The sequence below is a fragment of the Petaurus breviceps genome, unplaced genomic scaffold, assembly GCF_028583685.1.
Source record: "Petaurus breviceps papuanus isolate PSGF00001 unplaced genomic scaffold, PetGlider_PUasm1.0 91023, whole genome shotgun sequence".
Taxonomy (NCBI): Eukaryota; Metazoa; Chordata; class Mammalia; order Diprotodontia; family Petauridae; genus Petaurus; species Petaurus breviceps.
In genome coordinates this window covers 6301055-6326581 of record NW_027187398.1, presented here as the reverse complement: position 1 = coordinate 6326581, position 25527 = coordinate 6301055, and the positions used below count along the sequence as shown (strand labels likewise).

The following is a 25527-nucleotide window of genomic DNA, read 5'->3' as shown; positions in this document are numbered from 1 at the left end:
CAAATTCGAGTTCAGTCTACTATATGAAGTGCATTGGAGTATAAGGATAATAATTAATGGTAATTATGAAAATAGCCAGCCTTTATGTAGTGCTTCAAAGTTTTCAGAGTACTTTACAAATATCCTCTCAGGTAAGGCAAGGGCAGTGGTACCATTCCTGCCCTCAGTGAGTTTAAAATTTATTAGGAGTGGTGGTAGGGGGGAGAAGACATGTATATAAATAAATAGATTAAAAGCACAGAAGAAGCTAAGCTGAGAGGCATGAGATCAGAGGAGTTATGGTTAGCAATGGGAGGCATAAGGGGAAGAGAAGGAAAATCAGGGAATGCTTCACAGAGGAGGTGGTTTTTGAACAGGGTCTTTAAGGAAGGCAGAGAGAATGAGAGAATTCATTAAAGGTTTGGGGAACTGGTGGGGGGGACCATAATGCCATGGAAAGCATGCTGGATGGAATTGGAGGACCTGAGTTCAAACCTTGGTTGTGCTATTTACTACAAATGGCTTTGGACAAATTACTTCACTTTTATGGGCCTCAGTATCCTTATCTGTAAAACAAAGGGGTTGGATGAAATGACCTCTAAGGTCTCTTGGCTTTAAATCCTGTGGTACATAGTAGGCACTTAATAAATGCTTATTGACTGACCCCATGATAGATAAGAGCCTATGATTGGATGAGTCAGATTGGCTGCAGCCTCAAGTTTGTGAAGGGAGGGGATTCAGAATCATTGAATGGTAGTGATGGAAGCAACTTTAGAGATCATCCTCTTACTTGATAGCTAAGGAAACTGAGGGCTAGGCAAGGCAAATGACTTGTCTAAGGTCACACAATTGGTATGAGATAAGGTCGCTTTTAGACAGGCTCTGGGCACTTGAAATAAAAAAAAAAAACAAACCAGGCAGAGGCTGGAGGGGGCTTTTTCTCCTTTCAGAGTCATTTGTGGATCCTCTGTTCTAGAGCTTCCAGATGTACCTGGAACATAAGCACTGGGGGCGTGAAGAGAGGAGACCTTTTCCATTTCCAGATGCTCTAATGTTGTAATTCTTAGTCTCCCTAATGGTTTCCTTGTTCTCCACCCTCTGGCCCTTTTGGGGAAAATCAGAGTACGAGGGCACAGCCCAGGTGGACTAGCCTGTTCTAGGGACAAAGTCTGGGCGTGTCTCCCCTACTGCGAACAGCAGCAATCTGGGAAGCCAAGAATTGCAGCAGATCCTCCCTGGCATCTGATGGAGCAGTTCTGAAGAGTATAAAAAGGGACCTTCCTCCACCGGGGCTCCATACTGCTCCTTCTCTTCTGAGATTCCTCTCCAAGTTCTGTCTGGTAAGTCCCTATTTCTCCCTTTAGATGCCAGGTTCCATGCTCCAGCCTGACCTGCTCTGACTATAAGTCTGGCAAACAGAGAAGAAGGGTGAGGAAACCCAGCTCTGTCACTCGCTTACTACCATTAGCTGCCCCTCACTTGGCACAAAAACCCAAGTGAGAAGATACCCTAGACTAGAATCATAGGCTTTCTTTCTCTTGGATGTAAGTATGTAGGGTGCCTGCTTGGGAAGTGTCCTCATGCTCTGAGCCATCAGCCACTTTTCAGATCCTATCCTACCTAGATCTAACATCTACTTTGTTTTTGTTTGTAACTGAGTTCTGAGGACCCTGGGACATAAGCAGAGAGCTCCTTTAGCTATGCAGGTGCTGAGGTGGACAGAGTGTGGGACTTCAGAGTGAAGAAAACCCGAGTTGGGATCCTGCTTCAGACACTTATTAGCTGTGTGACCTTGGGCAAGTCACTTAATCCCAATTGCCCTGCCTTCCCCCCTCTAAAAAAAAAAGAAAGAAAAAAGATTTAAAGAAAAAAAATCAACTTCTTAACAATTCAAGTTATACAAAAATGGCATGGTTTGCTGCAGGATGTAGTGGGTTTGCTCTCATTGGAGGTCTTTTAAGTGAGGTCTGGGTGACCCACTTTTGAGTTATGTTGTAGAGGGGATTCTGTTAGGGTCTGTGTTGGGCTGGATGACCTCTGAAGGGCCTTCCAACTCTGAGGTTCTATGACAAATGTGTAGATGGAAGGGTATGCTTGTGTGTGGGACAATCGAAAGAAAAAAAATCAGTCTAATTTCTCCTGGTTTTCAATCTGGAGAAAAATGACAAATTATTCCTTTTCCAGAGAAGTTGTAATTGCAGTTTTTGGGCCATGAAGTGTAGTCTCTGCCAATTAAGTATCCAATGGTGATGGGCAGGTCTCTAGACCTAAAGGGTCTATTTACTTATAAAGCCCAGGTAGGTAAATGTGCCAACAATGGGATTCCCAGCATATTTTAAATGGCCATTATTGACAATAGTAATGACAAAGTATTGTAACTGCTTTGATTATGAGGGCTCACTTGCCAAGTTCCTGATCAGTCCTGGGACTTTGACCTCTTCCTGGTATCAGACCTGTGGAAAATTGTGAAAGGTCCAATCATTGAGACTCAGTCAGACTCCTGGTTCTCTCTGGGTACTGGTCCAGCCTGAAACCCCACACCTAAGATGCTTCCAGTCACCTGGAGCCTCTAGGGCCCTAGCCCTGACCTTTAGGGTAGGGGTCACTTTCACTAAATGTGGGTGGGAGGGCATAAGACCTGGCCCAGTGTCATAGATCATTGATTTGGAGATAGAAGGGACTCTAGAGATCTTTTATTCCATTCCCCTCATTCTACAGGTGAAGAAACTGAGGCCCAGAGAGGTTAAGGAATTTGCCCAAATGTCACTCATGTAGTAAGGAGAAAAGCTCAGATTTCAACTCATGATTTTTTTTTTTTTGCTTTTTGGAGGGCAATTAGGGTTAAGTAACTCGCTCAAGGTCACAGGCTAGTTTTTGTGTTAAGTGTCTGAGGCAGGATTTGAACTCAGGTCCTCCTGACTCCAGGGCCAGTGCTCTATTCACTGTGCTACCTAGCTGCCCCTGAACTCATGATTTTTGCCTTTAAATCTACTGTGCTTTCCACTGGACCATCCTTGGTGGAAAGGAGGAGAGAAGAGGACAAGAAAGAAGTCAGAGGGGGCTCCTGGTGTTAGTCCTAGGGGCTTCTTACACTGAATCCTCTGATTTCCAGTTGTCCAGTATCATAGATGATGATAACACTCTACGGGTTTGATCCTCAGGGTTATCCTGCTCTGTGGTCTACCCCAAAGTTACTTTCTAGGCTTCCAGATGACAGGGTGACTATTTTGAAGAGCTCCCTCCCTCCAATCCCTTCCTGACAATATGCAGTCCTTCACACCTCCAACTCCTCAATAACCCTATTCTCTATAGCCTCTCATCCTCTCCCTCATGACCCTTACCTCAGACTCTCACAACTCCTTTCCCTCCCATGGATTCCCATCCAACAGCCCCTCCTCTACCCCCCCCCCCCCCATTGTTGTTGTTGTTCAGTCATATTCAACTCTTTGTGACCCCATTTGGGGTTTTCTTGGCAAAGATAGTGTCTTTCCATTTCCTTTTCCACCTCATTTAACAGATAGGGAAACTGAGGCCAGCAGGGTTAAGTGACTTGCCCAGGGTCACACAGCTAGAAAAGTGTCTGAAACCAGATTTGAATTTAGGAAGATGAGTCTTCCCGACTTCCAGGCTTGGTACTCTGTGCACTGTGGCGCCACCTACCTGCCCTCACCTATCTCTCACAGCTCCTGGCTTTTTCTTTCCTTCCTACCCCATTGATTCTCATCCTCCCTTCTACAGCTCCTCTCCTATGTCCACATATATATCCATATATCCACAATCCCCACCAGAGACCCCATCGTCTTTCTTCCCAGCCATCTCTCACCTCTACCCTCTCCTTCCCGCTTGCCTCATAATCCCACTCCGAGTTAGGTGGCTGAGGAGGTAGAGGGCATATTTGGGGTGAAACTTTAGGGAAGTCACTGAACCTCTCTCTCTTCTACCTCAGTCTTCTTAGTCATAAAATGAGGGGGTTGGACTAGGTGAGTAGCAATGTTGCTTCTAGTTCTAAATCTCAATCTTAGGAACTCTTAGTCCTTTCTCTTCTAGAAAATGAGCCCCGTGGTCTGTTTTTCTTTTAGACCTTTTTTCTGAACCAAAGATGACTGATACAAAGTTAGAAGGAGCCATGAAAGGACTGATAAACAGCTTTCACAAGTACAGCACGAAGACAGAGGGCTGGGATGAACTGAGCCTCCAGGAGCTGACCCAGATGATTAAGAAAGAGTATCCTACTTTCCTTTCGACCTGTGTAAGTGGGGACCATTGATTAAAGACAGTGGTGGTTGGGATTTCTCCAAGCCACATTCTCTTCTCATGTGGGGAATCTAGAGCAAGGGTATTTGAGGTCCTGGTTATTATTATTATTTTTTTACATATCTGGCCCAGGGAAGCCCAGCTGGAGATAAGTACCCTTATTCCCATTGGAGGTCAGTGACTAAGTCTGGGGAAAGGGGTTCTGGGAAGGGACTACCCTAAAGTGGCTCTCAAAAACCATGTCCATCTCCAGATTTACCAAAAAATTTCCCCTGTCTATTGGTGCAGTGAATAGAGTGCTAGACCTGGAGTCAGGAAGACTCATCTTCATGAGTTCAAATGTGGCCTCAGATACTTACTAGCTGTGTGACCCTGGGCAAGTCTCTTCACCCTGTTTGCCTCAATTCCCTCATCTGTAAATTGAACTTGAGAAGGAAATGGTAAACCACTCCAGTGTCTTCACCAAGAAAACACCAAATGGGGTCACAAGGAGTCAGACATGACTGAACAACAACTGAACAAAATTATTTGCAGTTATACAACTCCTCAAACCCCATAAAATATCATAAATAACTCAGATTTCTTTTTGCAGTTTTCTTACAATAATGCTTTGAGGAAGATAATCCAGATACTATTATACATATTTTAGTGATAAGGAAATTGGGGTATAGAGAGAGGTTAACCAATTTGCCCAGATTTGTCCAGTGTCCAGTGTAAGTGTTAGTGCCTGAACTCAAATCCAGATGTTGACTCCAAGACTGGTTTTCTGTCCCTTCCATCTGGACATCATCCATGCACATATTGTATACTCCTACTAAATACTCCTTTATGGAAACTCAGAAAAGTATTCATCTGAACTGCCAGGAGCATTTAGACACTTAATTAACAGGGATGATTAACCTATGCTGACCAGTCAAAGTCAAGCTCCTCTGTTCCTCAAATTCCTCTTTTCAGATACTTTAGTAGCAGAAAGAGCCTTGACCATTTTAAAATCTTGATCCTGCCTAGATATGAGTGCTCTATGTGAAGAAAAAAAAGGTGCAAAAAGTCCCATTTGCTCAAAATATCTCTCATTCTTTTGACATTGGAGTCTACCAATCATTCTTTTGAGTTCAAAATATTTGTCTGCTAAAAGTCCCTGTTAAAATGCTTAAATTAGCACATGCAGCCTTATGCACTGATATGACCACAAACTGGTTTATCACATTAACAAACAGACTGATTAGAGAAGATAGGTCAGTTTTGGAAGGTTTCTCAATTTGCAGAACTAAGAAAAGGCTGGGGGCATGAAGTATGGATAGGATGTGGTCCTTAGCTGAACTTCCTTTTGTTTGGCACCTTCTTTTTCTAGGCCTTGGGCAATCCAGACGGTTTCATAAAAGGGCTTTTTGACAATAATAAGGGTCAAAATGGACAAGTCGACTTTAAAGGTTTTATGACAATCATGGGCCAGATCACCAACATCTACCACAAGCGAAGCCATAATGATAAGACCTGTGATGACAGGAAATGAACACGACTGGATCATGTTGCTGAGATGCATGGATAGAAGCAGAATGGATTCAGCCCATCCTAGCACAGGAATGAACTTGAAGCAATAAAACATCTCCTTTATCTTATATTATGCCTCTTGTATTTTTTTCTCCCTCTGTTTCACTTACGACTTTATTTTTACAGGACAGTCAACTTTTAGCTCTTTGTCATCTAATTTGTAGACTATATTTCAACTAAACACTGTCTCATTCTCCCTCTGCTCCTAAAAATCCACAATCCATGCACTCTTTTTTTTCTTTTTGAAGGGCAATTGGGGTTAAGTGACTTGCCCAAGGTCACACGGCTAATTTTTGTATAAGTGTCTGAGGCCGAATTTGAACTCAGGTCCTCCTAGCCCCGCAATTCATGCACTCTTTCTACTCCTGAATGATTCTTGCTCATGTCCTCTCATGAGACCACAACAGAATTGCTAGCCAATGTGACAAACACACGAACAAGGAGCACAGCTGGGGCATTGGTTCACAGGTGCTGTCCTCTAGGCCAAAATTTAGTCAAAGGTTCTGAATAAACTCGGAACTATATCCTTGAATTAGACACCAGGTGGTGCTTTTTCTCAGGTTGGTTTCTACTAACCTTTCAACATGCTATAATATCTCCTTTGGCCACTTGAGGGCACTCAATGTACTTAGTGCCTGAGAAGTGCCTTTCATAATGGCCCTCATTTTATGTCTCAGAAGCTGATTTCACTCCTTGCATTTGGGCCCTAATCTAGGCGATGAAATGAAACATTAAATTCTTTAAATCAGTGCAGCTGTCTGGCTTCTCCTTCACCCACTGAAATAGTGCAGTTTCTCAGAACTTTCCCCTTGGAACCCATGAAGGGATGGAATTCAGAATGGAACACAATCAATTTGTGTTCCTTCACTTATGTGCAGATGATCATGGATAATCAGTTTAACTCCACACTCTTCTTTACTCTTGAATTCCTTGTCTCTTTGTCCAATTACTTGCTTGTGTTTTTCGAAGACCAACACTGGCTTACTCCTACCATGATGGTGAATGGAGCTGGAGGAAGCCAGGCGACGGGATTGCATCTACTACAAATGTATGTTTCTAACCTCAAATGGGCCCTTACTACAGGAAGTCAATCCTTTTAATTCTCCTTGGTTGATTTTGTATCGCCTTCCTTATGAAGCTTTCCAAGTCTTCTCTTTTCTCCTCAATTATCCCATACCTCCCCCCTGTCTACTTTCTCACCTCTGAGAAAATGAGAGATTATTTATCTCCGTCTTCTCCCCTCCTTTCATCTAAAAATCTCTTCTTCCCCCTCACTTGCTTCTTTTTTGGTAGTCTAGTCATAAGGAGGCGGTCCCTCTTCTTGTCAGTGCTAACCCCTCTACATGTGCCTTTGATCCCATCTCTTCCTTTAATCTCCAGCAGACTGCACCTCAAACAACCTTCCTCTCATTCTCATCACCAATTTCTTCCTATTTGCTGGTTCCTTCTTTGTTGCCTACAAACAGGGTCAAATTTCACCCATCTTTAAAACAAAACCAAACCCTCTTCATTAGGCTCTCCCATGCTCTTAAGTTCTTGTTCCTATATGTCCCCTCTCTATTTAGGTGTAACATCCCGTTATAGTGATTAGCTCATCTTTAACCTGGGGAGAGCAGTACATGTGTCTGGCATATTATGAGTACTTAATTAGTGTTTGTTGATTGATTGATTTCATTACCCCTTTCCCTCTCTGAATCCCTCCCCCCTCTGTCTTTTTGGAGGGGGGAAGGCAGGGCAATTGGGGTTAAGTGACTTGCCCAAGATCATACACCTAGTAAGTATTAAGTGTCTGAGGTCAAATTTGAACTCAGGTCCTCCTGACTCCAGGGCAGGTGCTCTATTCACTGTACCACCTAGCCGCCTCCTGGGGCATTTCTCAAGTAGGCACTCCTGAGGTTAGTAAAAAAAGGAACAAATTGAGGCATCTCTCAAAGATGGCGTAAATACAGATGGCATCCCTTTTATCCTGTGGTATGGCTCCTTGGCACTGCTAACAGGATTTTGCTGAGCCAGTGTCTAACCTGAGAATGATGAAACAACAGGCCAGAGACAAAGTGTCAGTAATCAGATAGCCTTTCATTATGAGGAACAGATTTGCAAATTGGGAATTCTCCTGATCAGAATTCCACTTCACTGAAGAGAAGACAGAGAATATATACATAAATCACAATTCAAAAGGTGAGGGGAAGGTGGATTACAAAGAGATTAGAGCTAGAGGGCTTACCCAGACCAGCTCACAAGTTCTGTGGGAACAGCATGGTTTAAGTCTTTGGGGGTTGCTACTTGGGGGGTCACAGGACCAGAGGTCTGACGGGAACAGAGCCTATAATCTTTGATTGCCTTTACTTCAGGTGCACAGGCACAAGGATGCCAATGATTGTGAACGTCGTCAAAGCTGGATTGATCCCTTTAAGTTGCATTGTTGTTGTACTTGGCTACCTGGTTTTCCCATCCCCCAACCTCAGCCCTCCCTCAGGGAAGTGAACAGACTGCCAGGTCAGTTCTACTCTCTCCCAAAGGATGTCCACCTCTACCCAGTCAGCTAACCTCCACAGAGGTAGGCAGGCTTCTGGATCAGGAAGACCTGGTGCAGGTGGGAATTTTGAGGTGTGTACTGACCAATCGCTGTTCTTGGCCTCTGCAAGCTTCTGCTTTCGTAATACCTGACCTTTGGCCAAGTGGTATCCTTTTAAAAGCTGACACATTGTGCAGACTCACTGTTAGATTTGGGCCTGACCCGGGACAGTCCCTCTGAAAATAAAATCCGCTTCTGGGGTGGCCAGGTAGCACAGAGAGTAAGAGCACCAGCTCCAGTGTTGGGATGACCTGGGGATCAAATCCTGGGCTCAGACACTCAGCACCACACTCAGAAATAACTGGCCGTGTAACCTTGAGCAAGTTACTTAAAAAAAAATCTGCTTCCAAATTTTATTCTCTGGGGTCTCTTGTCTAGCTCCTTTTGGCACAACATTGTGATCTCTGACTCACAACCTAGAAAAGGCATTTCTTAAAAATCTAATGTATTAGCACATTTATTACATATATCATATTGATTATTATGAAAATTATAATTCCACAGCACAAAGAGATCAGGATGATCCCAGAAGGGGCAATTCCATTCCATAACATGGTCTCAAAATTTGCTATGGCAAGCCCCCTTCTTTCTACTATCCTAGGCTGTTAAGATCCTTATAGAGAAAAAAACACAAGACAAAACTATGCTGGGAGTACATAAGATCGTAGATCTACAACTTGACAAAAGCTCAGAGCCTCCCCTCCTCCCATTTTGCAGATAAGGAAACTGAAAACAGGTGTTCAAATAATTTGTCTAAGGTCACACAGGTAGTATCAGTGGCAAGATTTGAACTCAGGTCTTTTGATTGCAGAGCCTCTTTTCTATTGTATTATGCTTCCTTCCACTAGTTGAGGTTAGTTTAAAGTTAATAAATCTCTTTTCTCACAAGTCTATGAGGCAGGTCACGTAAACATTGTTTTCATGTTCTTATTTCACAAATGAGGTAAGTGTCTCAAAGAGGTAAAGTGACTTGTTAGTTGGAGGCAGAACCATTGGACCTAGGCTCAAATTTCACCTCTCAAATTAGTACCTATGTGGCCTTGTGCAAGCTGCTAAACCTTACTGGGCCTCAGTTTCCTCAAATGCAAAATGAGGCATTGGATTAGATGAGCTCTTGGGTTCTTTCCATCTCTGGCTCTATGGTATGATCTTCCTTTTATCTCTAGAGTTCCTGACAGGGGCCATCTCCAGTAACCTGATCTACATCTGGCCACTGGACCCAGATGGCTCCAGAGAAGAAAGTGAGGCTGGTGACTTTGCACAGCCATCCCTCACTTAAATCCAGTTCACTTGCAAATCATGGCACCACCTTCCTGATGTCATGGTTCTCTTTGAGAATGCAGGACAAACAACCACAACAAGAGCTCCTGGTAATTGAAGGAAACCGGTCAAACATCACTGCCCATGTCAGAGATAAGACCCCTTCCTGATCTTCAGGTCACAGGTCCAGGGCAGAGAGGAACAGCCACTAGTGTGGACCTGAGCAGGGTACTGAGCAAGGGACAGGTTCAAGAAGCCAACCAAAGCTATATAGCTCTGATCCCAGGAGCAAACAAGGCACTCGGTTCTAGCTTCTAGCTCAGAGTGGAAGCCTGTGGTGGAATATCCAGGAGCTCTGAACCTGCTGAATCTCTCAGAGGGTTAAGTAGTGGTTGAAAGACCCAAATGAGTCAGCTAGGCAGCATAGTAGATGGAGTCTAAGGCCTGGAGTCAGAAAGACCTGAGTTCAAATCTGGCCTCAGACACTAGCTGTGTGACCCTTGGTAAGTCACTTAACCTCTGTTTCCTCAACTGTAAAATGGGGCTAATAATAGCACCCATCTCACAGGGTTGTTGTGAGGATCAAATGAGATCATATTTATAAAAAGTGCTTGGTATAGTGCCTGACTCGTAGTAGGCTCTATATAAATGCTTATTCTCTTCCCTTTTACCTCTCCTCCACCCAAACTTGCTGGGTCAGGAACTTACAAAGTTTAAACCAGAAGGGTTTAAGTGAACAGACCTCACCCTAGATCATACCACTTTGGGAGTACCGAAAGCTTTCAGAGTCCCTGGTCTGGGCTATGAAAGCAGCAGAAGGATGGACAGAAAAATAAGAGGACAGAAATTCATATCAGGAATCCTCACCAGAAGTGTGCAGAGTCCAGCACTCACATAAAGTCTAAAGTCAAGAAGTAGTCTGGAAGAACAAGCCAACAAAAAAAGAACCCAATCATAAAGAGCTCCTCGGGGGACAGAGAAACTCAAGATACAAACATAGAAAAAAATGACTTCAATCATCTGTAAGCAAAGCGTGGACACCAATCCAACAAGAATTCATAGAGGAGTTAAAGCAAGAGCTTTTACAAAAAGGAGTTAAAAAATTTATTAAAAAAACCATTTGGGAGGGGTAGAAGAAAAAATAGGAAAAGAAGCAAGGGTTAAGGAAGAAAAAATATCCAAAGAGACGTAATAGCTTGGGAAAAGAGGCACAATATCTTGCCAAAGAAAATAACTCCTTGAAAATCTGAATCAGTCAAATGGAAAATAAAATGAACTGAAGAACTATAACTCATCTTTTTGAGTCTTATGAAACTCAAATGAAGAACCTTAGTGGGTAAATTAATAATAATAATAGTAACAATAATGATGATATTAACTACTATTTATACAGTATTTTAACTTTGCAAAGCCCTTTATCTATGATAAATCAATTGATACTTACAACAGCCCTTTGGAGAAGGTGCTATTATTATCTCCATTCTTATAGATGAGGAAACTGAGGCACAGGGAAACAAGTCACAAAGTGACTTGTTAAGGTGAAGTGACTTGCCCAGGATCATACAGAGCTACTGAGTGTCTGATGTAGGATTCAAACTCAGGTTTTCCTGATTCTAAATCCTTTGTTCTAATTGATTCCCACAACTAGGGAGTTTAAAGCCAGGGTGAAGAACAGCATATGAACTCAATATATAATTGATTTATGAAATTATATGCAAATTAGTCTTTACATTCGAAAACTTATACTGATCCTAGTGGAACCTGGGAAGCTGTTTGCTACAGTTAGGACAACTAAGAGGGCTTTGATCTCCATCTTTTTATCAACACCCATCACATACAAGTGGAATTCCTCCTTTGACCAAATGAACAGGTGTCTCTTTTCTGTTGCCTTGTGGTGAGTCAGTTGTACCGGTTCCCTCCCTCTTGCTCTTGGTATCCAGGTAGCATGCCTCCCATTTGAGTCAACACCTCTTAATGAGTCTTGGGGTTGAGAGAGGCACGCCCATTCTCTCCTGATTTGTCTTTCTGTCTCCCATCTTCTTCCAGGGTAGCCGGGTCAGATTTTCCAATTATCCTATGGCTGCCTCTCAAATATCTCCAAACGGGAAAGGGGTGGGAAAGGGGGTGGTGGAGCTGTTTGTTTTTTGTAGCTTTTTGTAGCCAGGAGACCTGAGGCCAAGAAATGCTACCTTTTCCTTCCTGGGCTCTGGCACTGAGAGAAGATTTGTACTCCTGATCTAAGTCCATCAAGCAAAAAGAGACACAAAACTTAGATGGCTAAGCTCATAGAGACATTAATTTGTTGGTTCATTTAACTCCATCTCACCCTTTATCCTGGGTCAGGTGACAAATGCCTCCCTCCCCACTCTCTTCTAAACACATACCTTTCTTTTAACCTAAAGTCATAGAATCTCTGAGTTGGGAAGAACTTCAGAGATAATTTGCTGAGATAGAATGTAAGATCCTTGAGGGTGGGGAATATTTTATTTTTGGCTCAGTATCTGTACTGCCTAGTACAATTCTTGGAACATGGCAGGAACTTTATAAATACTTGGTTGATTGATTGATCTATTCCAACCCCTAACCAAAGCATGAATACAGTTTTGTCATATTCCCATCCAGCCTTTGTTTTGAATTTGGAGCTAGTGATTTTAATGTCTTTTATTGAAGCTGTTCCTTCATTGGAATCTTTATCCAATGACTCATCCTGTCTTGGAAATAACCCTGGGTTATTAAAGGCAGATCAGCAGAGAGGAAAAGATGGAAAAACTCCAAGCATGGGTTTGGTGATTGGACTGTTCATTATTATAGCATCGATAGTTCTGATAGGGTAATGGGGACCTGGACCCCTAAAAGGAAAAGACCATGTCTTTGAAACCAACCCAGTCCCTGAATTTTCCCACACATTTCAGCCGCTCAGATCACAGGCGGCTGCCCAAGGTATCTGGCCCACCCCAGTCCACCTCGATACTTGATAATGCTTTCATAGTCAGCTTTTGGCCCACCCCAGAACACTCAATCCTCCTTTCACAGTTGCTCTTATCCCACCCCAGACTACTCCTTTCACCTTTGCACCTGGCCCACTCCAGGTTATTTACCACTCCTTAGTCCCATCCAGATTTTTTACTGTCTTTTTTTTTGGGGGGGGGTGTATATGAGTATCTGCCTTGCCCCCATTAAGTTGCAGATTCACTAGTAATCTTCTTCTTTTTTTTTTTTGGAGGGGGGAAGGCAAGGCAATTGTGGTTAAGTGACTTGCCCAAGGTCACATGGTTAGCAAGTGTTAAGTGTCTGAGGTCGGATTTGAACTCAGGTCCTCCTGACTCCAGGGGTGGTGCTCTATTCCCTGCACCAGCTAGCCACCCCCACTAGGAATCTTCTATTGGCATTACAATAAACCATGCCACTTTGACTGGAAGAAGATTTGAGTGTGTGAATTCTTTCCAGGTAGAAGCCGCCCTGTACCCTGTACCTTGACATTTTGGGTTTTCTAGCAACCCCAAACCATATAAGTTCAGAGGTGAAAAGTGGCCACTAGATGGTGATTTTTTTTTAGTCCTGGCAATTAATGATGACATTTTGCTGAATTTTCTTTCCATTGGGGAGGGAAGGGATCAACCTGGAAAGACTCCCTCATGGAAAAGAGTGTGTATCATAGTTAAGACAGAAGGAAAGGGCAGGGCTAGTGGGTGGGTTCAGAAATGGAGGAGGGGTAAAAGAGAGAGATGGAGAGACAGAGACAGCTAGAGACACAGACAGAAAGACAGATAGAGAGACACAGACAGAAAGAGAAAGAGAATAGAGTGGATCAGCATAATCAGCTTATAGTAGAGACTGGTGGATTTTGGGGAGTGAAGGCTTATAATATAAAGTGAAATATAATATTTACACCATAAAAGCCCTAGAGAGAACTTTCTTACATGACTCTCTGATTATTAATTATTAATTAATACTAATAAATTATTAAAACAGGGAGGGGAAAGGGAATAAGCTTTTATTAAATGTAATTTAATTTATTAATTTAATTTAATAATGTAATTAGGTAATATACTAAGTTCTTTATAAATAATCTTATTTAGTTCTCACAACAACCCTGTGAGATATTCCCATTTTATTGGGGGATATTATTTAATATTGAAGAAAATGAGGCAGATAGAGGTTAAGTGACTTGCCCTGGGTCACACAGCTAGAAGTGTCTGAGGCTAGATTTAAATTCAAGTGCTTTTGATACCAGGTCTAATTCCCTAATCACTTTGCTACCCAGCTGGCAGAGAGAAATATGCTCTCCAATATGCTCTCCATATGAAGAATGTCCAGTGCTGAATTCAAAAGGAAATGAAATTCCCTTTTGATAATGAAGTGCCTATCCCCCAAGCTATGGTTTGTAAATGACATTGTGCTGATTGCCATTAAGTGCCAGAACTTTGCAGAGGTTCCTAAAGGAGATTGCAGTCCCTCAGAAGAGTCTGGCCTAACTATTCACACAGGAAAAACCAAGTGGATGAAGAATGACTATCTTAAACTTTGTATTCTTATGTAGATGGATGAGTCATCTAAAGAACTGTCCAACAGTACATATACCTTGGACAGACACTGCTTCTAGAAAAATGAACTGGGCTCAGAACTGAAGAGGAGAAAGGAACAGGCTTCAATATATTTAGGAAGTTGCGTGGTATTTGACCCCAGGCTTCTCCTTGAAACAGAATCCCATTTTAAAAATACCAATATTACTGTCGAATAATATGGCTAAAGGGAAATCTGTGATCTATGGAAAACCAAAATCTCTGAAGGAATCAAAAGTTTTAGTTCACACAGAAGGCAATGGGGGTGGTGGTGCAAATATGCTTTGGCATATTACCATTGGGGAGTAAAAGACATGGAGTGGAAGAGGAGGTAAATTAGGCACATAGAGGATGATAACAAATAGTGAGTTTGCATGGTCCATCAGTATCTGTAAAATGCCAGGAGATTTCAAGGAGAGCTTCCTCACCTTTATATATGGGGTGGGCCGTGACGATGTGAATAAGAGACTCTTGGGAGGAAAAGATATGGATGGACTGTGTTCTTGACTAATGGAGAGAGAATCCACAGGGATTCTTTCAAAGGTCCACTGGAATATTGAAGTATTAAAAAACTTAGTATTTTTGTTTTTTTTTAAATAGAAATATGTACAATATAGATTTTGTTTTCTTTTATGAATCAAATATTATTTAGTTGAGAAAACTAAAAATGAACTGTGTATCCTAAAATGATCACATTTAGTAAACGTGAAGATATATTCATCTCTAAAAAGACACCAAAACACAATTCAATCCTGAAATTCTTTACCTGTGTGTTGCTGTTGTTTGATTTTGGGTGGCTGAATTTTTTTTTAAGTCTTTGGAAAAGGGGCTGCTAGATGGCACAGTGGATGGTGTACAGGGTCCTGAGTTCAAATGTGACCTCAGATACTACCTGTGTGACCTTGGTCAAGTCACTTAACCTGAATTGGCTGAAAAAAAAAACAACAGAGTCCTTGGGGGGAAAAATCTATTTTTTTTCTATGATTTTTTGTTCTCCAATTACTCTTCTGATCTTCACTTAAACAAGCTTGAAGTGGGAAAGGAGGATGGTGTAACAGAAAGAGCCTTGTACTTGGCCTTGACAAGGCTTGCATTGGGATCCTTATTCTCATTATGAACTGTGCAACCTTGCAAGGTGCTCAATGTCTTCATCTACATTTTAGGCAGTTTTCCTAAACCGGGCAGTATACATTCTTCAAATTCTTGTTTTATCTCCCTTTGCTTTTGAATGGCAATGGATTTCATTGAAAAGACCCCGGAGGGGGTCAGGGACTAGGTGCAGTCAGTACAAGGTAATCTACAAGCAGAAGCCACCAGGGGCTCTCAGTCATCTCCCATGACAGTGGCCATGACCTTGGTGAACTTGCTTCCCTGTTTCATGCCAACCTGGCACGAATAATTAGATAATTGGAGGATCATTAAACATTGTTATCTCTGTGCTTTCTGCTATCAAGGAATCTTGCGTGATCTTTGTGTGGGCATCACCTTGTTGGAGAGCTGCCTTTCAAAGCTGAAAGGGTTAGGTGTAGGTTTCCATATCTCAATAGTCTCCAAATTGGTTTTTTTTTTTTAAATTGTGAACTCCTATCAGTAAAAATATTTTAAGCGTGACCCTGATAATGATTAATCTCTTCATAAGTTGTATAGATGTGTTCCTGACTGTATTGATATTTATATCCATCATAAAACTTTCACAAAAGTAGAAATTTTAAAAGGATAAGATTGAGATGAAATACTATTTTATGCTAGATTTAGTAGTAGGGAGCCACAGGAGTCTATTGAGGCTTTCCCAGACCTCTTTAATCTTAGTGCCTTCCCTTTGTGATGACCCCTGACTTATCCTTTCTTTCTTTCTTTTTTTTTTTGCCTTTTTGGAGGGGGGAAGGTAGGGCAATTGGGGTTAAGTGACTTTCACAAGGTCACACAGCTAGTTTTTTGTGTGTGTTAAGTGTCTGAGGCTAGATTTGAACTCAGGTCCTCCTGACTCCAGGGCCAGTGCTCTATTCACTGCACCACCTAGCCACCCCTTACTTTACCTTTCTACATCTTGTTTGTACATAGTTGGTTGAGTGCTGTTATCCCAGTAGAAGGTAAGCTCTTTGTGGGCCGGAACTATGATTTCTGCCTTTCTTTGTATCCTTAGCCCAATATTTGGCACTTATGAAATGTTTATTGATGGACTAAGGGGATGCCATGGTCAGAACTGTCCTTTAGGAAAATTATTTTGGCAGTTGTGGAGGAGGGGACAAGACTTGATGTAGGGAGACAAATTAAGTTTTTGCAATAGTCCAGGTGAGAAGTGATGAATATCTGAATTAGGATGGTGGCCACATCAGAGTGGAGTAGACATTCAAAGAATGTTGTGCAGATAGAAACAACATGATTTGACAAGTGACTGGATATATGGATAGAATAGGAGTGAGATGTCGAGATTGTTATTAAAGATGTGAACCTTAGTGGCTGGAAGGATGGTTGTGTCCTTCATACAAAGAGGGAAGTTCAGAAGAGGGGTGTGCTTTTGGCATGTGGTAGGCAGCTAGGTGGTGCCATAGTGCACAGAGTGCCAGGCCTGGAGTCAGGAAGACTCATTTTCCTGAGTTCAAATTTTGCCTCAGACACTTACTAGCTATGTGCCCCTGGGCAAGTCACTTCACCCTGTTGGCCTCAGTTTCCCCGTCTTTCAAATGAGCTGGAAAAGGAAATGTCAAACCACTCCAGTATCTTTGCCAAGATATCTTGGGGTCACAAGTATCTTTGTGACTCTTTTTGGGGTCACAAAGAGTCAGATGAGACCAACAACAAAGGAGCAACATCTTTCACAAAGACTAGGCTACTTTTTCCTTTTAAAAGCATTGAAATTATCCTCCAGACTTAATTGACTCAGAGGACCAAGGCTATGGACATTGATGCAGCTTCTCAATGACTTAAGTTCTAAAAACCGGTGAGTGAGGAGATGAGAGTTTCTTCCTCAATCTTACTGGTAGACCAGGATGACTGACAAGGAAACAGGCAAATTATATCCTAGATGAAATCAAGGCTATATCCTGGCTGAATAGCCTTTCTCTGCTATGGCTGATTAAACCCCTTTTCTTAACTGTTAGATGTTTGATGAGTATCTTCTTTTGTTCTAATCTTGAACCCAAACTATCAGTCTGGTCTGAGTCAGTCCTGGCCTACTTTAGGGGGAAAGACAATTTTAATGAACTCTCTGATACAAATAGCAACCCATCCATTCTTATTCCTCTAGTATAATTTATTCTATCTCACTGAAAATGAAAAGGTGAGGTCCTTATTCACTAATCACTGTCCCCTACAGAGTTGTTCCACTTTTTCTTCCCTCTTCCCCCCAAGCCTTCCCCTATGTCTGCCTATAGCCCTGAAGAGCTCAGTCAGGGAAGGCCAGCGGTGAGGGGAGATATGGTGGAATATTCATCAATAATGACTTTAGGGGGTCTATTTAGTTATAGTAAAGATGACCCCATGAATGGCTATCATGGGAAGGTGAGGTACACAACCTGAACTTGAGGAAACTGTCTCATAACTCTAGAATCATATAATTTTTGAGACTGGACCACTAATTTTGATCTCTGTTTCTGCTTCCTCCTCTCTCTCCTCATCTTCTTCCTACCTTTCCTTAAGCTTTACACACATTTTAGCCAGATCCCAATCCCTATTCTTCAGTCCAATAATTTGTCCATTAGCTGTCTCCCTATCCTCCCTGCCAAGTTAGATTCCAGACAGGATTTCCTAATGGGTAGGCTTGGAGGATGATGTGGGAAAGAGGGAGGGGAAGTGGGAGGGAAATCCAGGGAGTGTGTGTTTGTTTTTAATGTATGGATAAATATCCCTTTAACCATGAGAAAGATTCTTGAGCTGACAGCATTCGAAGGTATCATCCTTTGGTGGGGGTAAGTAAGGACGAGATATCCTTTTAAGAATCTACCAGGATGTTAGTAAGTTTAGGATAAGGTGGGTCCCTGAAACTGGATGAGCTCAGTCCAGGAATCAGGTGTTTTTGTGATGTCATCTGAGGCAAGCAATTAGAGGCATTATTCAAAGAAAGATAATTATAGGAGTCATAGCTCTCAGCTGGCTAATAGTACAGGAGGTCATAAGGGCTGCTGGGCTCAGGGATACCACCACTGTTCAACGAACTGCCACCTGCCTGGGATCGGTAGGGGACAAAGGCTAGGTAACAGGCTCAGGGTTCATCTCAAGCCACTCCAGAGAGTCAGGTCAGTGTCTCCCCTAAGAGAAGATGTGGAGGGGAGGTGTTGCGAGGAGGGTGGGATGGGGACAAGGGTATATTCCTGGTAGTGGTGGTGATGGGGTGCTGTTCAGTGTAATCACTAATTCTAATTCTAAGTGTAATTCTAATGAATGTGCTGTGTGTCTTTGCTACCCCCCAAAAAGCCAAACTTGGACAATTCCTTACTTTTTTTGGGGGGGAGGTATGTGTAGCTAGCCTCTAGAGGAGATAGGCCATCTACATGGTGCATCTGTGTATATAACATAATTGGATAATTTAGGGGCCTAAAAATCCAGGACCTTGAGGGGAGTGGGACATAGGGACCTCTCAGGGGGGTCAGGCAAATATCATTGTCAGAGTTGCCCCTGTTCACATTCTTGTGTTTGTTGTTGAGGACTGATCAGGATTAGTTGTGTTGTTACAGGTACTATGCTCAGCACTTTACAAATATCTCATTTGAATCTCTTAACAGCTCCAGGAGGTGGGTGCTATTATTATTTCCACCTGATAGTGAAGAAACTGAGGCAGGCAGACACTGACTGGCCCAGAGTCATACAACTAGTAGGTGTTGGAAGCTGGATTTGAAATTAGGTCTTTGTGACTCCGTTGAATCCACTATCACAACTGAGCAGATGGTTGGTGAATCCCAGGTCTGATGGGGGAAACAGCCCCAGTCCTCAAGAAATTCCCAGTCACTTAGGAAAAAAACACAGTCCTTGTCCTCAGGGAACTTCCAGTTTAATGGGGGAGAGAAGACTGAGGACCCAGAGACAGAGACTGAAAAATAGAAGCGGAGGATTATGGTGTTGCCTGGGTTCATTGAGTAGATTAAGATGAGATTGATCTGTATTGACTTCCTGAAGAAGGTCTAATTTTTTTTTCGCCAAGGTGTGGAAGGACAGAAATGATGGATGGACAGTGGAGGGAGGGCCTGGAATGAGGAGAAGGTGGACCGTCAGAGGAAAGACCAATTCTGGTGTATTTGTCAAACCTAGCTTCCCTCTCTTTCCATGCCTCCTCTGTTCTCCCTCAGTTTCCCCTCAGAGGCCATATTACCCATTCTATTGGTCCTTTTGCCTCTTTCAACCCCTCTCTTTTCTATTCCTAGGACTTTCCTCTGACTCAGACCCTGAAACGGGCCTTCTCTGAACATGCCTGATACCCCTATAGAAGACTCTATCTTTCACATCATTCATTGCTACCACCTCTATGCTGCCAGAGAGGGGGACGTGGACACCCTAAGCCTGGATGAGCTCAATGCCTTGCTCATGGAAAACATGCCCCGATTCATGGAGGGTCTGGTATGTCTGGGGAGCTGCCAGGGGATCCCTGGGGGTGGGGGAAAGAGTGCATCTAGAATGGGACCTCCAGGGTATTTCCAACTATGGGAAGGTTTACCTTGGAGGGGTATGGGAAGAGCTAGGGGTGAATAGGGAAGGGTTGGGGGAAATGAAATTGCTCTTCATAAAGTCTCAGCCTGGTGGGCATAAGCTGTGAATATGTGCCCTAGTCCCACCCTTGACTCTTAAACCTGACCAGGCCCTTTATCTAATCCTACACACTGCTCCTGTCCCTGCTCATCCCTGCCCTTAATCTCAGATTTACACCTTTTTCTTGCCCGTGCCCCAGCTCCAGCCTTTCTGGTAGGCCTGAAATCCCTGCCCTTTCCTGACCCTGATTCAAATCCAGACTTCATTCATTGAGTTCTATCTCTTTCTGGGACCACCAAACCTCTGAGCCAGCTCCCTAACTAGACACTCAAAGTTGCCAAGATCTCTTCTTTCCCTTCATCCCTGGAGGGGAGGGGAATATGATGGAGATGGGGATAGGAATGGGAAGGGGATAGGTAATCCCTTTTTCTCTCTGCTCTCAGAGTTCCCAGGAAAGAGACATTCCTGTAGGAGGGCCTGGGGAGGGAGAAGATTGGGTTAGGGATATTCTTACTATTCCTGAACCTGGAGGCAGGCCTGGCTTCCATCCTCCCCTTCCCGTCTTTGGCCACTTAACCCTAGGAACAGACTAACTAAGGAAAAAAAAGGCTACCCTTCTCCTCCCTCCCTCACCATGAAAGTCTTCAGGATCCCATTGCTGCTGAACTTAGAACTCATTTCCAAAGTCCCTTTCCTTCAGTCTCCTTCCACTCTTATTCTGTCATCAAGCCAAGTCCAGCTCAGCTCCTTAATTAAGCAAATGAGCAGGTTCTTCAGGCACTGCCTGGAGTGTGCTGGCTGTCCCAGGATATCTGACCTCCTACCTACTGCTCAGAGGCTTTTACAAGTTAACTAACCTTTCCAGAGGTGTTCCTGCCAGGAAAACAGCACCATCTACCTCACAGCACCCATTTTAAGCCCCTTTCCCTCAGTTTTAGGCAAAGAAAGTGTGTGTGGGGGGGGGGAGGGGGGGGAGGCAGGCACTCTGAGAGTCCTAGTTTGGGAATGATAATGGCTGAAATTTCTATAATGCTTACAAATATCTCATTTGATCCTCACAACAATAGCTAGTTGCTATTATTGTCCTCATTTTACAAATGAGGAAACTGAGGCAGACAGACATAAGATGATTTGCCCAGGGTAAGGATGCCTGAGGTAGGATGTGAACTCAGATCCAGTGCTTTATCCACTTTACTAAAGGCAAGAAAGTCCCCTTACCTCCAGGCCTATAGCCCTCTACCTCCAGGCTGGTCATCATCATTTAAGGGTCAAATTACTTATGATATTTTAGAATATATATATATATATATATATATATGTATATCCATTATAACCCATAAACTGGAAAATGACTGAACAAATTGTGGTGTATGGTTGTGATAGAATAGTACTGTGCTATAAGAAATGATGAGCTCAATGATCTTAAAAAGGCATGGAAAGACTTACATGAAATGATGGAGAGTGAAATGAACAGAACCAGAGCACTGTATACAGTAACAGTAATATTGTTTTAGGAACCACTTCAAATGACTAAGTCATTTTTACTATTATATATATACAAATTATAAATAAAGGACACATAAAGATAGATGCTATTTGTTTTCAGAGAAAGAACAGATTAATAGAAGTATGTATAGAATAATTTTGGGGTGGTTAAGTGGCACAGCCCTGGAGTCAGGACCTGAGTTCAAATCCAGCCTCAGACATTTAACACTTACTAGCCATATGACCTTGGGCAAGACACTTAACCCCAATTGCCCTGCCTTTTCCCCTCCAAAAAACAAAAAAGAATAATTTTACATACATATATATGTGTGTGTATATATATCTATTTGTGTCTAAAGGTAGTCATCTCTAGAGTGGGGGGAGGGAAGAAAAAAGGAAAATAAGAAGAAATTTAAATGATAACTTTGTTGTATATTTAGAAGGAACAGCAAGTTGTACATGGTAGACTTGCAGTTTCATATGTAATCATCTTTTTATTGTACTATGTTATATAAAGGCTTATTTTATTACATAAATTAAAAATTAACATACAAAGAAAAATGCAAACTAGAAAAAAAGAAAACCACACACGCACAAAATATGTATAGACAGAGAGATGGAGAGATATATGTCTCTCTCTATGAAATATGACATACAGATAACAGAATGATAAGAGATTAGAGAGGTGAATTTTAAGGGTGGGGTTAAGCAGGAATAATTACATAGTGGGACCAGAGAGTCAGATAGAGAGCAGTCGAGTGAGCTTTGGGTGGGGTGAGAGGAAGCCTCGAGTTCAGATCTAATCAGACCAGACAGACTTTCTGGAGGAGGTGGAAGTGTTGGAGTGAAGGTAGATAACCGAGGGGAGACGAGATGACTTGCCAAGAATGGGGAGGAGAAGGCAGGGCATGTTTTTCTATTATCACCAGCACCATAAACCTCTAGGGATTTGCCTGTTACCACACTACACTCCCTCTTTCTTCCTCTGACTCTTCATGGCTGAACTCCTTGACACATCTCCTTGTCATCCTGTTACTTCTCTGCCTTAAATCTTAGGGTATTAAGATCAGGTGTGGCTTTTAAAGCCCTTTGCTGTTGTGGTCGAACTCTTCATGACCCCATTTTTGGGGTTTGCCCAAAGAATGGTTTGCCATTTCCTCCTCCAGCTCATTTTATAGATGAGGAAACTGAGGCAAACAGGTCAAGTGATTTGCTCAGTCACACAGCTAGTAGGTGACTGAGGTCAGATTTGAACTCAGATCTGGCTCTAGACTTGGTGCTTCATCCACTGTGCCACCTAGTTTTCCTCTATCTACCTACCCAGTTCTACCCTAAAGTATTCTAATTCTATGTTTTAGGATCCTACATCTAAAAGCTGGAGGGACCCTAGAAGCCATGTAGCCCAATGACTTCATTGTATAGATGAAGTTAAATGACTGGTCCAAGGTCATACCAGTACTCAATGTCTAAGGGGGGATTTGAATCTAGATCATCCTAACTTCAGGTTTAGTGCCCTATCTACTAGGCCATAGTGCCTCTACCCAATCAACATTGTCTCCCTTTGCTTCCCAGTATTCTCCCTCTCTTCCTAGGGCACTTAGGTGGCACACTGCATAGATGACTCATCTTCCTGAATTTGACTATGGCCTTAAACACTTACTAGCTGTGTGACCCTGGTCAAGTCATTTACCCCTGTTAGCCTCAGTTTCCTCATCTGTCAGTTGAGCTGGAGAAGGAAATGGAAGACCACTCCAATATCTATTCCAAGAAAACCACAAAATGGGGTCACAGAGTCAGATATATTGATATAGTCAGATATAACAGAATAACTGAAACTGAACAAGGGCTGCTTCATTCATTTCACTAGAGTGGAAGTTCCTTAAGGTCAGGGACCCTCTATCTTGTCTCTTCCAGAAGAGACTAGAATAGGCTTGGACATAGGGTGGGCATAGTCACTGGCATGGTGGAAAATGCTGGAGTTAAAAGATCTGGATCTGACTCTTGGTTCTGCCAGTTACTAGCTGTGTGATTCAGAGCTTGGCAGGCTTGGCACACAGTAGGTGCTTAATCATTGTCTATTGATTGACCCTGGGGAAAGCTGCTTTCCCTTTCTCTGAGCCTCAGTTTCCTACTCTGTAAAACAGGGATAATGATCCTTGTACTACCCACCTTTATGGATCCCTGTGACCACCTGAGCCGAGGTAGACCTCAGTAGAGACAGTGGTGTTAATGTCAATCATTCTGATGATACCGGTTGATCAATCACTCCTGCCGCTCTGCTCCAGGGCCGGACTCAGCCGGAGTATTTGAAGCAGCTGTTTCAAGTCGCTGACAAGGACAAAGACAATCAGATCTGCTTTGATGAATTTATCTACATTGTGGGAAAGGTGCTGAAGGATTACCACCTGCAGTACCACCGGCAGCTGTGCGCCCACTACTGCCAGGCAAACGGTCTGTACTGAAGGACTCACCAATTAATCCTGACTGCTTCCCAGCACCTGTGGATCACCAGGCCAGTGGGATGCCGGGAGCGGGGCTGCTCTTGGAGTGAGTCGGGGTGTGACTGATGTTTTATAGCTGTTTGACCACTGTCAAACTCTTTTACATTTCTGAAAAGAGATTTCCATTTCTGTAAAATGAAAATAATAATAATTGCAATGCCAGCCTCACAGGACTGTTAGGAGAAAATTACTTTTGTAATCCCGAAAGGTTACAGACAGGAGAGTATTTTTTAGTTAGGGACCAGGGCTGGGCATAGGGAGATATTCCAGTTTGTAAAACAAAAACAAGGTGGACACGGAACCAGGCATTGCTTATTTTGCAGGGAGGTAGGGTGGGGATATGGGCAGTAGGGGTGGGAAAGGCAGGTCTCTACCACTTGCTATGGGCCAGTGATTTAACCTCCAAAGCCTCAGTTTTTTCATCTGTAAAATGTTGACAATACTTGCACTACCTACCTCAAAGGGTTGTTTTGGGGAGAGAACTTTGTGAGAGCTTGTTAATTTTTTTTTACTTGCACTGATATGGGGGTATGAATAAAGTAACTTCCTATTTTTGGGATTCCCTACTAATCTTGCCCTGAATGCTCCCCTGTGGGCAGAACCTGAGCCTCCAGAGGAAGGAGAGATTTCTCTGGCCTCAGAAAACTCAATCTGATGGAGAAGACCTAGCCTCATGAACTCCTCATCTGATGAGGGAGATAGTCCCTGCCCTAGGAGTTCTGGTCCAGTCTGACAAGGGGAGACCTTTTTTGGCTATGGTGGTTGCTGTCTCATAATGAGCTCACAGTCACCTGACACCACACATCTCTTTCAGACTGACTGCTTTCTCACCAGGCTTCTCACGTCCTGTACATGTTGACCATGAAGAGAAAAGGTAAATAACTGTGCCAGCCAGAGCACTGGATCCCAATACTGGAGAGAAAGGGACTGAATTCAGCAGGAAGTGAATCAAGCTGGGGAGAGTTCGGTCTGGAATGCTTAATTCAGAAGGTGTTGAAGGAGCTAAGGAAGGAGAAGGGGAAGGAAGGCAGCCAGTCCATGAGTGAGAAGAATGAAGATCTTAGGAAAACAACTTTAGAAGGGAACTTAGAAATCATGTAGTCTAAGTCATGATGAGGAAACTGAAGCCCCAAATGATTAAGTGACTTACTCAAGGTCTCATAGATAGATAGCAATGGAGACAGGATTGAAACTCAGGTCCTTTGAATCTAAATCCAGAACTCTTCTCACAAAGAGAAGCTGCTCCAACTGGTGCATTTTGTGGTTTTTAAACTTGTTAGTCACCCAGGATCAGTGGGAGGGGTGGTAATCTTTGTCTTAAACAAAGGATCACTAGGGAGGGTGACTAAGGTCTCCTGCCTTAAGATTAGAAGGAATGCTCCCATGGGGACACAAAGGTAAAATGAAAGACCCTTGAGGAGGAGCAGGACTAGGCGGGGGTGGGGACAGGAGGCTACTCTGTGTTGTACAAAGAAGCAGATTTATCTGTGCGAAGAATCATCCTTGGGAACCACAGAATTTCGGAGCAGGAAGGGACCTGAGCGCCATCCAGTCCAATTTATATCCAACAGGAATCATCTATGGAAGCTGGACCTGATAAGGAGTTTTCTATAACTTAACCCCTGCTTGAAGACCACTAATAAGGGGAGCCAGCTTCCTCCTGATGCAGCCCAAGCCACTT

At 43.0% G+C, this 25527-nt stretch overlaps 2 protein-coding genes across 5 annotated transcripts; both read left to right on the top strand.

Moving 5' to 3' along the window:
- The first annotated feature begins 1161 nt into the window (after positions 1-1161).
- On the top strand, positions 1162-5852 carry LOC138153770 (protein S100-A7-like). The gene is made up of 3 exons (XM_069078172.1): positions 1162-1319; positions 4059-4228; positions 5585-5852. Exons 2-3 carry the CDS (start codon positions 4079-4081, stop codon positions 5744-5746), a joined length of 312 nt encoding a protein of 103 aa, XP_068934273.1. The 5' UTR covers positions 1162-1319; positions 4059-4078; the 3' UTR covers positions 5747-5852.
- A 12388-nt stretch (positions 5853-18240) lies between these two features.
- Positions 18241-25187, top strand: LOC138153825 (protein S100-A15A-like). 4 transcript variants are annotated; one of them, XM_069078247.1, is made up of 4 exons: positions 18241-18416; positions 18903-18991; positions 19539-19731; positions 23631-25187. In XM_069078247.1, the coding sequence occupies exons 3-4, from the start codon at positions 19582-19584 to the stop codon at positions 23805-23807; spliced, it is 327 nt and encodes a 108-aa protein (XP_068934348.1). In that variant the 5' UTR covers positions 18241-18416; positions 18903-18991; positions 19539-19581; the 3' UTR covers positions 23808-25187. The 4 variants fall into 4 exon arrangements, with proteins under 4 accessions (XP_068934348.1, XP_068934347.1, XP_068934346.1 ...); XM_069078246.1 differs by having other exon boundaries at positions 18903-19065; XM_069078245.1 differs by having other exon boundaries at positions 18903-19080.
- Positions 25188-25527: the final 340 nt, after the last annotated feature.